The 15,871-nt window shown below is 40.0% G+C and overlaps 1 protein-coding gene across 4 annotated transcripts in view; it reads right to left on the reverse strand.

Moving 5' to 3' along the window:
- LOC108698890 (kinectin) overlaps positions 1-15,871 on the reverse strand; it is a 95,104-nt gene that overhangs the window by 28,155 nt on the left and 51,078 nt on the right. For 3 of the 4 annotated variants that reach the window (XM_018230754.2, XM_018230752.2, XM_018230755.2), the window contains exons 11-26: positions 15,039-15,184; positions 14,170-14,238; positions 13,004-13,041; positions 11,273-11,363; positions 10,942-11,010; positions 10,544-10,581; positions 10,121-10,211; positions 9,912-9,946; positions 9,657-9,747; positions 8,519-8,587; positions 7,732-7,769; positions 7,009-7,099; positions 6,687-6,755; positions 4,201-4,238; positions 4,012-4,102; positions 3,723-3,788 (exon numbers count right to left, since the gene is read on the reverse strand). In XM_018230754.2, coding sequence (XP_018086243.1) covers positions 3,723-3,788; positions 4,012-4,102; positions 4,201-4,238; positions 6,687-6,755; positions 7,009-7,099; positions 7,732-7,769; positions 8,519-8,587; positions 9,657-9,747; positions 9,912-9,946; positions 10,121-10,211; positions 10,544-10,581; positions 10,942-11,010; positions 11,273-11,363; positions 13,004-13,041; positions 14,170-14,238; positions 15,039-15,184 — 1,130 coding nt within the window. The remainder of the gene's footprint in view (positions 1-3,722; positions 3,789-4,011; positions 4,103-4,200; positions 4,239-6,686; positions 6,756-7,008; positions 7,100-7,731; positions 7,770-8,518; positions 8,588-9,656; positions 9,748-9,911; positions 9,947-10,120; positions 10,212-10,543; positions 10,582-10,941; positions 11,011-11,272; positions 11,364-13,003; positions 13,042-14,169; positions 14,239-15,038; positions 15,185-15,871) is intronic. The other variant, XM_018230753.2, reaches the window with a different exon arrangement.

Raw genomic sequence — 15,871 nt, forward strand, 5'->3', positions numbered from 1 at the left:
TTGAGGACCGCCCTCAGCTCGAGGATATTGATGTGCAATTTCGTCTCTTGACGCGACCATTTCCCCTGGCAGACCTCTGGGGGCCATGATGCCCCCCACCCCATGAGACTTGCGTCTGTGGTTATCACCTCTTGAACTGGTCTGTCCCAGAGCCTGCCCTGGCAAAGGCGAGGTATTGAGGTCCACCAGATTAGACTGTCTTTGGTCCTTTCCGATAGGCTGAAGATCTGAGAAAGGTCTTGATGATCTTTGTTCCAGTGACTTAGGAAGAAGGATTGCAATGGTCGGAGGTGAAACTTTGCAAATGGTAAGGCCTCTATGCTTGCTGCCATGAGGCCTAACAACCTTAGGATGCTCTGTGCTGAGGTGGATGTGTTTCCTATTACCTCTTGTGCTGTTCTGCTTAATGTTATGGCTTTGGCCTCGGGTAATGATACCCTGCGTTGCACGGTGTCTATGTTCATGCCCAGAAAGTCCAAGTTCTGTGATGGGATTATACGGCTTTTTTGATGGTTTATCAGCCAGCCGTGCTGGTGAAGAGTTTGCAGGCAGATCTGCGTGTGGCTCTTGATTAGTTCCTCGGAACTTGCTGTGATCAGAAGATCGTCTAAGTAAGCTGTGACGTGTATGCCTTGTGTCCTTAATGATGCTAGTAGAGCGTTTAAGATCTTTGTAAAGATGCGTGGTGCCGAGGACAGACCGAAGGGCAGCGCCCTGAATTGAAAATGTGTTTGAGCAATGGCGAACCTTAGGTAGCGTTGGTGATGCTCGTGCATCGGTACGTGCAGGTACGCGTCCTTTATGTCTATTTTTGACATCCAGGCATTTGGCTTTAGAGCCCTTATAATGGAGGGTAGTGTTTCCATCTTGAACCTGTCGTATCTGACGAATCGGTTTAGAGGTTCAGATTTAGGACTGGGCGGTAACCTCCGTCCTTCTTGGGAACTAGGAACAGGTTTGAATAAAACCCGGCAAAACGCTGGTTGTCTGGAACCAGGGATATGACATTGCTTTGAAATAGGCTTGTGATAATATCGAATAGAGCTTGATTTTTTTCTACTCTGGTTGGAATGGAGGAGGGAACGAACCTGTTTTGGGGTAGTTTGGCGAAGAAAGGGATTTTGTACCCTTTCGTGATAATATCTAGAACCCATGGATCCGTGATTGATTTTTTCCAAACGTTCACAAAATTCTGTAACCTCCCCCGACCTGTGAAGTGCTTGTGGAAGCGGTGGCGTAGTCAGGAATCCTGACCCTTGGCTGAAATGGGCTTCTTTGAAAACTTTTGTTGGTTTTGCCATGAGGGCTGCCATGGCGACCTATAGCGCCTGTTGGACTGCCCTTGACCTTGTTGTCTTGGTGGTCTTGACTGCTTGTTGCCGTTGGTCGACCATGATTTTTGATGATGATAATTCCTTCTATGGAAGTCACGACGTGGTCGCTTGGCCTGTGGGAGGAAAGCCCCCTTACCTCCTGTGACCTCTGAAATAATTTGTTTAAGCTCTGGTCCGAATAGTTGTGACCCAGAAAATTTTAAGGATGTGAGTCTATTCTTGGAAGCTGTGTCGCCTGCCCAGTGGCATAGCCATAGGGCTCTCCGAGCTGCTACTGAGGCTGCTGATGCTCTAGCAGCGAGTTTCGTTATATCGAGAGTGGCCTCTCCCAAGAAAGTTAGTGCTGACTTAATTTTGTCGATGTCTTGTAAAAATTTTTCAGGGTCGGTAGGTGGTGAATGGCTGAGTTCTTGGCACCAATACTTTGCTGTCTTGGCTACTGTAGACGCTGCTGCTGCTGGCCTTAATGTGGCTGCTGCGCTTTGAAAATCTTTTTTGAGGACATAGTCCATTTTTTTGTCCATGGGGTCTCTTAGTGACCCTGCGTCTTCCGCCGGTAGCATGGTGTGGCGAGATAGCCTCACAATGGGTGGGTCAACTTTGGGAATTTTATCCCATATCTTAAATTCCTCCTGCACAGGATAATTGTTGAAAAATTTTGGTGGTATGTTAACTTTCTTATCAGGCTGTGCCCATTCGGTCTCAATGAGCCTAGAAGTGGATCTACAAACTGGGAATGACCTTGGACGCTTGGAGGAATTCCCTAGTACCTTATCTGCTTTAGAAAGGGAAACTTGTTCCTCTTTAATCTCTAAAGTAGTGAAAATGTATCTGAGCAGGTCTTTAACTTCTTCTGGTTGCTTGGAAATATCCTCAGATGAGGATGATGACTGTGAGTCAGATATGGCCCCTTCCTCTGTAGAGGAGTATGAGTCAGATTCCTTAGGGGAAGTAGGAGATGCGTCTGCCATGTCATCCTCAGAAGGAGGAGAAGGGGACCTTTTACGCTTCCTCTTTCCTCCCATTACAGGGGTACGATCTGACTGCTTTATTACCGCCATGTCTAGTGTGGTCTGAATGGTAGACTGAAACCATGATAGGAACTGCGAAAAATCAGGGGGTGCCTGAAGTTGTGCTGGCGTTGATGTAGAACCTGAAGGCTGCATAGGAGATATCGGTAAGGGTATATGAACCTGTGATTGGGAGTCCTGAGGGACCAGTATTGTGGGTGTAAGTGTGCCACTATTACCAGGTGCTGAACCTGATGGTTGTAACGTAGATTGCACAGGGGAAACTGATCGAGAACGATCCTTACGTTTTGTTGAAGCCTTGGTGGCTTTCTTTATCTTTGTTTTTAGCTTGCGATGCCTATCCGGTAGATCAATCTCCTCTATTAAGGAGACCAAGTCTTCGTCCGCTGAAGCCATAGTGCCAGTTTATTTACTGGGGAGCCGGAGTGCATGCGTGAGTTATATAGTAACTGAGCCGACCGTTATGTGGGAGAGTAAGAATTGCGCGTCTGATGTGCGCTGATGCTGCCTAAAATGGCCGCCGGAAGTGGTGCGGACGCGCCAACGTACCCATGCCGTTTAGATTAAGGGCGCGAACAATCCAGGCTGCGCTGGAACGCAGCGCGGCCTTGTGGAACGCACCTGCCTTATGAAGTGCGAGCCGAGTAACTCGCCTGTGATGCCCCTCTGCCTGCTCTCGCAGTTGTATACTATTCGGCTCAACCTTAAATCGTGATAAAGGGAGCGGTTAACCTTTGATGCCGAACATCGGCTAAAAAGGTATGGGAGCGCACTAGAGGGCTCAACCAATGCGTGCTAGGGGGAGCGCATATTTCAGGTTCGGCCAACCCATAGGTTCAACCTGGCACGATACCTGTCACAGGGGGGAGCACACACTTAGGGCTCAACCAAAACCACCTGGTTCAACTTGGTCTGATGCCTGTCACAGGGGGAGCGCACATATAACGGGCTCAACCATCCTGAGTTGTTGTATTCTATCCCTGCCGGTGCTGACAGGAGATGTAGTGTTGGGCTCAATCTGATTCCTATATAAGGCCAGAGAGCTCGCAACTTGATAATGCTGAAATTGTAGGAGAAGGAGAATTTGCTGCCTCCGTGGCAGGACAAACTAAAAAACTGGTGAGGAGGTGGAGATACCGAGGAGGAGGAGTCTCAAGAAGTAATAGTTTGTCCTGCCTCCGGAGAGGAGCAAGTTAACCCCAGTCGTCCTGCACTGACAGGTAGGGCCGTACGGAGAAAAGAGAACTTCAAGATCTGATATTATAGCATTTACAGTTTCAGAGCATCGCAGGCATGTTTTACTTTGCAAATTAAGGGGTTAACACTAAAAAAAAAAAAAACAACAACTATTGCTCACCTGTTGTAGTTGCTTTTTTACTTCTTCAGTATGAGCTTTCAGAACTTTACATTCTTTATCCAAATCCTTAAAATAAAAAAAAAACAAAACAAACAAACCATATAAGTAAAATAACAAACATAACAGACACATCGGGGCTCATTTACCAACAATGGGCAAAACTGTAGCAACAGAAGCAGTAACCCATAGCAAACAATCAGCAATTAGGGGTTACTGCACAAAGGCAAATATTGCCTAGTTTTAGTAATTCCTAATATGTGTTAGTGCTCACGAGTATAAAAAGAGTCACCTGGATTTGTCTCTCCCGATCAGCAATATCTTTCTCACGTTCTTTGAATCGCATTTCTATGTTTTTTAATGATTCTTCTTTGCTTCTCAGCCTGCAAAATGATAACAATGACATTGAAATAACCCGGCAGAGGACCAGATAACAGACCACCTTTATTAAGATCAACATTTAGCACAAATTCCTACTTACTTATTCTGTAGATCCTGCACTTGTGCTCCATTGGAAATCTGAAAGAGAAAGGTAACTTTATGATGCCCATAATATAGAAATGCAAAGGTGTTATGAATGGCACTGTAAGAGCCTGAAGGATTCCTAAATAGAGTTCAGTCACTCACAATGAGAATCAAAAACCAGTCTCGAATTGGGGAGTCCTACTAAAGCTGAAAAATACATTTGCAATGTTTATTTCTAGTGCTACAGTTGCGATCATCTAAGCTGCACAAGCATATTCACAGCTCAGTCTGCCCTGCGGTTCTATATGTTACTAATAGTTATTAGTGAACACAGAAACGGATAGAAAGTTTCCTATTTAATCTACTTTCAGCAATAAAAGCCATCTAGAGTCTTAACTGTACAGTTACCTGCATGTATAAACACCCTTAGCATACTTGTAAGTCATGAGCATGTATGCTGCTCCTGTATGTTACTGTTCTACCTAGGGTGATTTAAAGGTGGACTAAACCCTAAAAATATACTGAACTTACTGCACCAGCCTAAAGGTTCATCATCTCTATAGTAGTAATGAGCCAGGCCTTCAAAGTTGTCACAGGAGGTTCGCTATCCTGGATTTTGTTAGAAATGTCAATGAAACTGCACACAAATTTCAAAGAAGCTAAGCTTATGGGTCCTCGTAAATCATCAAGCAGAAAATTAGGTTCACATGTCAGATAATAAATATTCCAAAGTGATAAAACAGCGCTCCCTAAGAAACTCGAGGAAAGACACCAAGAAAAATTATATATATATATATATATATATATATATATATATGTATGTATGTATGTATGTATGTATGTATGTATGTATGTATGTATGTATGTATGTATGTATGTATGTATGTATGTATGTATATATATATATATATATATATATGAATATATAGTGCAGTCATTTTTTACTTTCTCTGTAACAAATTTTTGTGCTCCCCTTTCATTATTTGCGGAGAATTAAAAAAAAATAATTTTACTTTCACCACTGTCTTCTTTATAAGTAGTGACGTAGGGTTAGCTTCCCTTTAAAACCGCGTCAATTCACTCGTGAATAATGAGATAGGGTTAAATTTCTTTTAAAATCGCTCAGAAACTGTAGATAAGTATATAACTCAATAAAACCTCTCTCTCTTCTGTAGTTTGTTCACTGTAGTGCGCTATAGATAGTATATGCGCTATAGATAGTGTAAAATAGTTTTTTATTTTCTAATAAATTAAAAATTGCGCTCACATAAATAATGCAGTAAATCCAGTTCCCAGTGCACTTCCCTTCTCCGCTGTGTTAGTATCTCAGGGTTATGCCCACAAAGTTTCTTACAGCGTGTCTTCTCTCTGGGCTAGTGATGTGCGGGTCTGGATTTCCCCGACCCGACCCTAACCCGCCCTGTCTTAGCCTGCCCGCATCGGCGCTTCTGGGTTGCTTTTATAGACGCGCTGACCAAGTCACAAAAGGGGCGGGGCAAGCAGGTGCAGCATCTATAAAGGACGAACCCGAAAGTCGGCATTTCGACACCTGGGAAAAGAGCGCGCGGTCGACCCAAACCCGCGGGTATCGGCCCAGCCTGCAGATCACTACTCTGGGCAATGACGTCATCCAGGAAGTGCCCAGAGAGAAGACACACTGTATGAAACTGCGAGTGCAACTTTAAATTTATTAGAAAATAAAAAAAAGATTTTACACCATCTATAGTGCATTTGTTCCTACAGACTACAGAAGAGATGTTTTATTGAAAGCGATATACTCATCTAAACGTGTGTGAGTAACCACCCTCCTTTGGTGTACAAGTGTTTCTGAGCGATTTTAAGGGAAAGTTAATCCTATCTCATTATTCACGAGTGAATATAATTAGTTTTAAAGGGAAAGCTAACCCTACTTCATTACTTATAAAAGAAGACACTGCTGAAAAGAAAGATATTTTGTTTATTTATTTTTTAAATTGTTTATATATATAATTTTTCTTGCTGTCTTTCCTTGAGCTTCTTAGGGAGCGCTGTTTCATCATATTTATCATTTTGTACCGGTTGGAGAACGGGGGGAAATGGCTAGAGAACTGAACTTCGGGAAGACCTTGAAAAAATTTTCTGTGTTGTCACATGTCGTATAAGCTGATGCTTCAGAGCCAATTATTAAATTCTGGTGCTATTTGAACTAGAGCTGCCTTGTACGAACAATCTAAACTAATGACTAATCAGCCTTATATTGTGACATTTATATTGTATATATACAGTACATTGTGAGTCAATCGTTAAGCTCAGACCTCTGATTTGGAAATATTGCATCCCACAACTGCAAATTCTTACATTCTCACATTGTTGAAAATTAGACTTGTGTAGCTTTTAAAGAAGAGGAATGCTGTACATGTGCTGATATGAGCATCTTTCCTGAATACTTACTTGAAATGTTCTATATACCAATTAAATCTACCATTCTACTGGACACTAACACATCTTTCGTTGGCTTATTACCTGTTCAGCCTTTTCAAGCTGGCTATTTCCTAAAGCTTCCTTCAGAGACTCGATTTCCTGGTTCAATGCCTTTGCAACAACAAATGAGACAGATGGGAGACCAGATCAACACACAATGGTTACACAACTGATGAAAAATGGCTACACGAAAAGTGCAAAATTAGAATGCACTTAAAATGGATATAGTAAATGTATAGAAATACCAAGGAAATAGCCTTTGAGAAGGAGAAAAAACTATGTCCAGTTAAGCCAGGAACCAATGTATTAAAAAGGTGAAGGAGAAAAGAAATGGAGGGAAATTATAGAGAGCGTTATCCAGTACCTTAACAGTTGCCTCCTGGCTGTTGGTTTTCTGCTGCTCGGCCTGGAGAAGATCTTGCACAGATTTTATGGTTCCCTCCTTCTCGTGTACCCTAGGGGACACAAAGAATGCGAATTTAAAGATTTTTTCGATATAAAGCAGTTTAGACAGCCATGCTTAGTAAATCATACAATTTCCCCATTCCTCATGCTACTTCCGCCTACTTATCTGTGCATACATATGTAGCCAAGGTTGGTAATCCAAAACTGTGTTCACAGAAAGATGTAGTATTTTCTTACACACATACATCTGGATATAGTAAGTGCCTCAGACTAAAAATGTTTGTAACTGTGTGACCTGCGTGAGAGCAATGTTCAAGTATGGTAAAAGCTATCCATCTAAGCTCTTCTGGAACACCATTGATACAATGATTGGTGCTCACTTCCACCCACTCTTGTAGAATGAATGTAGTATTTATTTTGCATATCCTAATAAAGCAAGCTATATCACATAGGGTCATTCAATGCATAACCATTCTAATAACTCGTGAATGTTATTCCTGCTTTTAAATAAAGCATTTGGGTTTTACTGGTACAAGTGTGTGGAGCAGGCACGCAAGCTGTTCTTGTTTAGCATCCTGTACATAAAGGTACACATTTACTAGTATACGCTTCTTGTAATAGAAAAAAACACATATAAACTGCAAACGATTAAACAAGGGGAGCAAGGAAGTGTGTGACTTACTGATTTTTAAGTTCTTCCACAACAGAAGTGAGTGATATCTGATGAAAATAATGAGAATAAAAATGACAAATTATTCATGGAAAATGGTAATTTTTAACATACAGACAGTGGTAAAAAAAATTATTTGAATGCAAGTTCAAACTACCGTGTAATAATGAAGGGGCAGGTAATCATGACAAATCGATCATTAGTGCAGCAATCAAAGAGAGGCTAAATATGTGTACACTGTATCCTTTCTCCTCTCAAAGACATGAGAGGGGGGGGAAATTGTAAAAAGCATTAGAAGACAAACAAATGAAATGGCCCAGTCAATAACACAATTCTTTTCATTTTTTTTTTTTTTTTTAAAGGTTAATCTCCTAGTATGGTCTCGCTTATCCCTTATCTCAATAGTCCTGTATAGGGGGGCTGGGTTATACCAGGTAAAGAGCAAAGATTCAGCAAAGCAAAGGTTTTGGCAAGGCCAAGTTACCATGTTAATAAAAAACGGCAGTGGTACTACCAGCACAGTAAAATGCAATTCTAGTAAAAAAATAAATAAATAAATAAACATTTGCATTGCACGTGTTGCATTGTGAATGTTTCAGTGCTCTTTGGAGCAACTATAAAGCAGGTTATGCACAGGCAAGCTAAATGAACATTATCAATAGGTGCTTACAAGAAGTGAAAACATACTAAAACAAGTTTGCATTTTTGTTTGTTTCTCCAGCTAACTCTGCACATAGCTTGAAGTGAATCCTGCCATGTTACAGGTTTGGTGTGAGCACAATAGAAATGCTTTATTTACCTGTGCAGATTGCTGCTCCTTTAGGGCTTTCAAGCTTGATGTCAAGGATTTATTTTCATCTCTCATTGCCTTAAAATAGATAAAAATGTATTACAGGCCAGTAATATAATCTGGCATGCTACTGAAGCACTAAACCAGTGATCCCCAACCAGTAGCTCACGAGCAACATGTTGCTCACCAACCCCTTAGAATTAGATATTGTTCTCAGTGGCCTCAAAGCAGGAGCTTATTTTTGAATTCCTGGTTTTTAGGCAAGTTTTGGAAACATAAAAACCAGGTTTACTGCCAAACAGAACCTCTTGTAGGCTGCCAGTCCACATAAGTGCTACCAAATAGCCAATCACAGCCCTAGTCATCTACAGGAACTTTTTCATGCTTGTGTTGCTCCCCAACTTGTTTTTGCATTTGAATGTGGTTCAAGGGTAAAAAAAGGTTGGGGACCCCTGCACTATCCATTTCATCTATTTCTCTCAAAGATGTCTCAGTGGCACCTTACGAAAGATGCAGCACTAATTACAAATATATGTTTGTCCTTACAGGGGTCCTTAGCTGACCAGACTTCCTGCTGAGCAATTACATCCAAGTTTAATTATTAAAATGAATAAAACAGCCATAGGTGGCTGGTTGATTCTGCGCTCTGAGCACCGTGGATGGATGGCTTATGTATGCTGGAATCATAATCAACCAGGGAGAGACATTTGGAGAGTTAAACATCAATTATATTCCTGGCACTAAAATATGCAATAGGTGAGACTTGTCCAAGATGGTTACATTCAATTTAAAATCAAAATTCCAAAATATATAGATGATGTTGCTTTATTCAGCTGAGCAACTGAAGCATGTTTATTGAACCGTATTAAATTGTTAAGAGAGGGTTTGCACCTGTGGTCTATTTGGCCAATCTAACTCTGCTGTGCCCGAATTTAAAACAGAGTAGCCTGATAATCCCATATGCTTTATTATTGGGTCAGAGGTGTAAGTAGCACTGCATGGGCCCGCACTTCCTTGTAGCAATCTGAACAGTGCCATATTGTACAAATACTTTGGAACACGGGACCCTTGTTTTAGAAAATAAACAATCCCAAAAACAAGGACTTGTCAGAAGGTAAGCCTGTCTGTGTGTACATTTAGCACTTACCCTCAGTTCTGCTTCTTTGTTGGCCAGCTGTATGAGCCCACTCTCCAGAAGTTCCTCTACGGTTTTGATTTTCTCGTCTTTCTCTTGCATACTGAAAGTGCACAGAAGGATTATGAGCAACAACAATATGTACACAGTACCCATAAATACTTTAAAAAAACAGCTCTAGTGATATTGTGACTTTTATCTGAACCAATGCTTTAACAGTTCAGTGTAACCACAACATTAGCACTACTCATCAACATGTCTGCTCACCTATTCTCCAACTGTCCCAAAGCATCCTTATTAGCCTTAGATTAAAAAAAAAAAAAAAAAACGAAAGTAAGAACATTTTAAAATCAGAAGTAAACAACATTCAACAATTTGTTTTATTCCAAATGAGGATAAAAATAGACGTCGGCTGCACCCAGGTTGAGCCTGGATACTCTTTTTGTATGCAACAAGAACTTTTAAAATGCCATTACCTTAAAATCCGCTATGTTGCTGGACACCTTTGCAAGCTCAGTATTGAGTCTTTCATTCAATATTCTTATTTGCTCCTCTTTTTCTATGGCACTAAAAGAAAATAATATATTTATAAAAATGTCAATTTGCCTCCCAAAGAGATTGAAAAATAATCTGACCAATTTACTGGATAGAACCCACTTCTGTCTCCATTAATAAAGCAGAGATCCCCATATTTGACAAGGGTTTGGGTGGAAAACAAACTAGAAGATCTTTGCAAGGTAAAAGGGTGAAAGAACTATGATGTGTTGCTCCTAAAGAATATTTTGTTACATTCAGTGAATGAGGGGGGCAATAATGAGACTGGGCTTCCTCTGATTCACTGGCCACAATTAAGTTGAATATTTATTTACAGTTCGAAAACTAGGAGAAAGTGTTATTACCTTCTTTTCATCTGTTCCAGCGCATGGGTTAGGGCAACCTATATGGATAAATAAATGAACATTAGTGAGCACCCAAGCCTTTTGTGCCACACAAATACATTATAAATGCATAAGGGTTTTAAGGTACTATCTGGGAACTGCCATAATTCTTGCCTTCTTCTCAAACAAAAAGGGGTGCTGTTGTAAATACAAACTTATGGAAAGTACATCTACTGTGGAAAGTCCATCTATTTTTTGTCTATTCAATTGTAACTTTGATGACTTTACAATGACAAAAGTCAGTCAGATAGATCTGCCCCCCTGTGTGTCACTCCTAATATCCCTAGCTGAATCTAGTTGGTGATCATTTGTAATACACAAGGGTAAATACATGCATGATAATAACAATGCAAGAATACCTTTTCATCCTTTGCAGAGTGAAGAGACTGCAACTCTGATTTTAGTGCCATGTTGTCTCTCTGAACCGTCTGCAAAGAGCAAATTCAGAATAGTAAAATATGACATAAATGCAGAGAAGTAAACTACCTGATACTACAATTTACTCCACCTGGACAGCTGTATGATAACATTTAAATGAAATAAATTAGAAAAGACAGACTGTGTCTTGTGACTATAAGTGGCGAGGATTAAAAATGTTAAAACAAAAATGAAATACTTAATCCTTATCTACAGGGACCTGTGATACAAATACGAATAGTGAAATAAATGTTGCTGCCATTTTTACTGTACCTTGAGCTCCTCTTTACTGTTGGTGAAATTGGCATGTTCGTGAGTAAGAGAATCGTGCATTTGTTTGATCGCCTTATCCTTCTCAACAACCCTACAGAAACATAGGGGAAATGTACACACGGTGAAGACACATATGTAGAATAGGAACAATGGTTGTGCCTAAAAAGGTCTACCCACTCAAAGCATGAATCAGGCGGATAAAATAAGACAGTCTTTATTGCAACAGGTCATGGATCAACAAGGCCGGACGCGTTTCAGGAGGAACTCCCTTAATCATAGGCTATGCCTATAGCTATATCCTATGATTGACCTGTTGCAATAAAGACTCTCTTATTTTATCCAGGGTGCCGCTGATTCATGTTTGACTGCAGAGATTTCACAGTTGGGACACTGATAGCTGAGCACCCGAGACTTTTGTGGAGCTGCATAGAGTAACACATCACAAAGGGTGAGTTTGGAGCGGTAGTATTCATTGACTCAATGAAGTCTAGCCGTGATTGTGTACATGGAAAGTCATGGAAAGTAAAAATAAGGAACTAAAAATAAATGTATAGGGAGTTGCATTTGTTCTGGTATAACCTGCAAATTTCTACACATTAATACTAGCTGCCAATATATATCTGTGATATTTTGTACAACAAATTCCTCAACCTAACATTCACAAAGTGAGCAGGAAAAATATGTTTGGCTGTGGAACGTCCCCAATGGTTCTTAAAGCAGAAAAAGTGCAATTAATGGGAGTACTGTCAACATACAGAAGTGCTGCATAAAAATGCATTTTTTGGTTTTTATTGTGCATCAGTGTCATGTTTATTGGGATTTCCATTGCCTACAAGGGAAAGGGATCTACAAAAATCCCATGCAGTGTATTACAGAGAAAAATAGAGCTGGCACCATTCCGACACCCCAAAAATATGACTAAGTTAAGTAGAATCCAGGAGTCTCAAAATGTTAGTAAACTAGTACAAAAAGCTTTATTTACATCTTGTATAAAAAATAATAGCCTGACGCGTTTCGTGTCCCCACAGGACACTTAATCATAGGCTAGGGTAAGGTTAGAGCAAGGACTGAAGAACAGGTTTGGCTCAAATACGGCACAGTCAAGGCCCTTACAGGAGCTACAGAGATAAAAGGCAAAGCAATTGCTTCCCAACAAAGGACATTATACCGCTCCCAAAAAATTGAAAGCCCAGGTAAGCTGCAGTGCTTGATAATATTTATATCTGGTTGTCGGCATTCAGGGAATCCTTACTGGAATATTTATTTTCCCTTTACCAGTAACTAGTAAAGAAATGTTTTGCAGACTAGCCAACAAAACAGGAGCTACACCTAAAGGAAACTAGCAATAAAATGATGTGAAAATATCCATAAATAGCTGTTTAATTCACAATCTACCTATAAACAGCCACTATATATTAACTATACATAGATCTCCTATAGTCTTGTTTGTAAATGATTCACAGACCCATCCCTAATGGCAACATGGATGAACAAGGCAGTACTGATGTGAATGAAAAATGCAACATTTCCACTAGGTTCTTTTAAAAGCAAGCTGCCAGAATTAAATCACTTACAAGATCTTTGAGAAATTAAAGCCCCTCCAATAAAAAGATAATCTCTAAATTTAAACTAAAATAAACTGCAAAAGCCCAATTTAGGAAGTACCCTCTGGCAATTAAAATGGCCACATCAATATCGGGTCAATGCAACAGATGGGGGGGAAAAACTTACGTTTTTTGCAGTTCTTCAACAATGACTGTTGCAGAGGACTGTAAGAAAAGAAAATATAGTCAAGCCGATAACATTTCATTATCGTAATATTCATTAATAGCCTTATTTTTGTTTGTATACTTCAAAAGCAAATTGGGCCACATGAATGTAGTTTAAGCAACACAAAGCTCCCCTCTTTTTGCAATGCTTGTTTTCCACTCATAAAAATCATGTCCTTTAAGGTAACAATGGGCTGGATATCGTACTTTTAATTTCTAAATTACATATCTACCACTGTGTGGGGACTTTTTTATCTATTTTTTTATTTTAGCATTACAGATGCCAAGGAACTGTTATCACGTTACTTCCTATTGTTCTGTTGATAGGCTGCTTGGGTGTTGATACAACTCCAACTTGCAAAAGAGCACAAGTTACATGACTCAGGGCACCTCGCAAACATGTCTAGCCCGTGTCAAATTTAAATATTAAAATTCTGTTTGTTCTTTTGAAAAACTGATTTTAGTACACGATTCTGTTGAAGCACTATTAATAGATGCCTTTGGACAAAAACATGTTTTCCCGTCACAGTATCCCTTATAAGGCACTTATACTATTCCAATCCCAGAGATGTCACATCTAGCTACATGCTGGATGAGGGGAGACTGGCACAGTGCTCTGATAATACAAAATACTATTTCCAACTGTATTTCAGCCTATTAGAACTTCACAACAGCCATTGATCAAGTGTAAAAGAGGATAAAGTCTGACGACTGTGTTAGCCCTAGGCCAGGGGAAAGGGAAACCATGAAACGTGTTTTTTTTTTTAAATAAAAAGCATAGAAACAAGTTGTATTATAAGCAATGATGACACCATTCCTATCTCTGATAACTTGTCACTATTATTTATGTTGCATCAATTCAATGCATTTAATTCAGCCACAGGCAATATATAACAGGCCAGGGACACCAAGACGTTAGAATGCCCTGAATGCGCATACACATGGCTTGCTTGGTCTGCATGTCTGGCAATATTAAGTATATTTTGCTTAATTTGCTGTGCATTTTGCTGGGCTTTTGTAACCAGTTATTAATATGTGTTATCTAAGCTCCACTAAACACTTAAAATATACCGGGAAAAGAACCCCAGATAATCTAATCAATATCTGGAAGAAGCTTTAGTAACTTACCTGAGCTGCAATCTGTGTATGGAATTTTTGAACCTGGGCATTCAGAGCTTCATTTTGTTTCACCAGATCCTTGGGAAAAGAAAATGACATAGGAAATGTACAGTTAGTTCCAAATATTCCAGACTGGTCGTGTAATTACACAGGACTCATTATTTGAATTATTAGCCTTCTCATTCTGCCTGTTTATGTCCTGCAACTTAAAATGTTTTCAGGTTGATGGGGTAACGGACACCAGCACCCAAATTAAGATTGAGGGTAACAAACATGGGGATGCAGGGCTCAGCTGCATTCATACAACCACTGCAGCTCCACTCCTGCTTTCATAGGTGGTATACTCTACAACAGTGATTCCCAACCAGATCTCAACCCCTTGATGTTGCTCCCAGTGACCTCAAAGCAGGTGCTTATTTTTGATTCCTAGCTTGGAGGCAAGTTTTGGCTGCATAAAAAAACAGATGTACTGCCAAACAGAGCCTCATGTAGGCTGCCAGTCGACACAGTGGCTACCAAATTGCCAATCACAGCAATTATTTTGCATAACCAAGGAACATGTTTTCATGCTTGCGTTGCTCCCCAACTCTTTTTACATCTGAATGTGGTTTAAGGGTAAAGAAAAAAAATAGAAGGATGGGGACCTCTACAACCCCTCACTCTGTCAAGGAGTGTTTTTTTGGGAGCAAAAATGCTGACTATCAGTTTTCTATCAACTCAAAAACATCTCAGCTTTAGGGAGCATTTGATGTAGTCTGATAATGACAAGGACCACATTTAGCTTGTAAATGGACTTCTTATGCCGATCCCCAAAGTTGTTCTTTTCTCAAGAGCTGACACACAGATTCAAGTGATTTACCGAGAAAAGTCAGCCATACCTGCACCTGGAGACTTTCCCCTTGGCCTGCATCCATGAGTTGCATGATTTTCTGTTCCAGCTGTTGTTTGGAGACCATGGTGTCTGTAAGTTTGCTGTGTAGGCTCTGAACTTCACTATCCTTGGAGATCAGCTTTCCTTGCAAGTCTTTGGGGATAGTAGACAAATTAAACTACTGAGACCCTGGCAATAGATTTCCATTTAGGTATTAAATCTATAGCATAGATTAAGCCAACATCTGCCTCTTCGATTGCTGAAAAAAATTGATTTCCCAGCTTCCTGAGCCTGGGTGCGACCCTCAAAAGGAATTTGGGATACCTCAAGTTCAGCTTCAACTGCAAAGGTTCCCGTTGTGACTACACCAATGGCTGACATTGCAAAAGCATTTAGCAATGTACATTTTGGGTCTAGCATAGAAGCAGAAACATACACACATTTCTTGTTTATAGACAACCTTAACATCTAAAAAATTGATCAGAAAATAAATACTGTTCTTGTGTATGAACAGCTTTACTGTAGTGGACAATTTTTTTCGTTTTTGCCTGAAACCACCTTTGTTTTAACCCCTAAAAGTCTATGTCTATGTATCTTTTGTGAAGCCCCTGGTATTCAAAAATACTACAAACTACACACAGCCAAGAAAATTCACATTTAAAGGGATACTGTCATGGGAAAATAATTTTTTTTCAAAATGAATCAGTTAATAGTGCTGATCCAGCAGAATTCTGCACTGAAATCCATTTCTCAAAAGAGCAAACAGATTTTTTTATATTCAATTTTGAGATCTGACATGGGGCTAGACATATTATCAATTTCCCAGCTGCCCCAAGTCAT

This window comes from Xenopus laevis, chromosome 8L, assembly GCF_017654675.1.
Source record: "Xenopus laevis strain J_2021 chromosome 8L, Xenopus_laevis_v10.1, whole genome shotgun sequence".
Lineage (NCBI taxonomy): Eukaryota > Metazoa > Chordata > Amphibia > Anura > Pipidae > Xenopus > Xenopus laevis.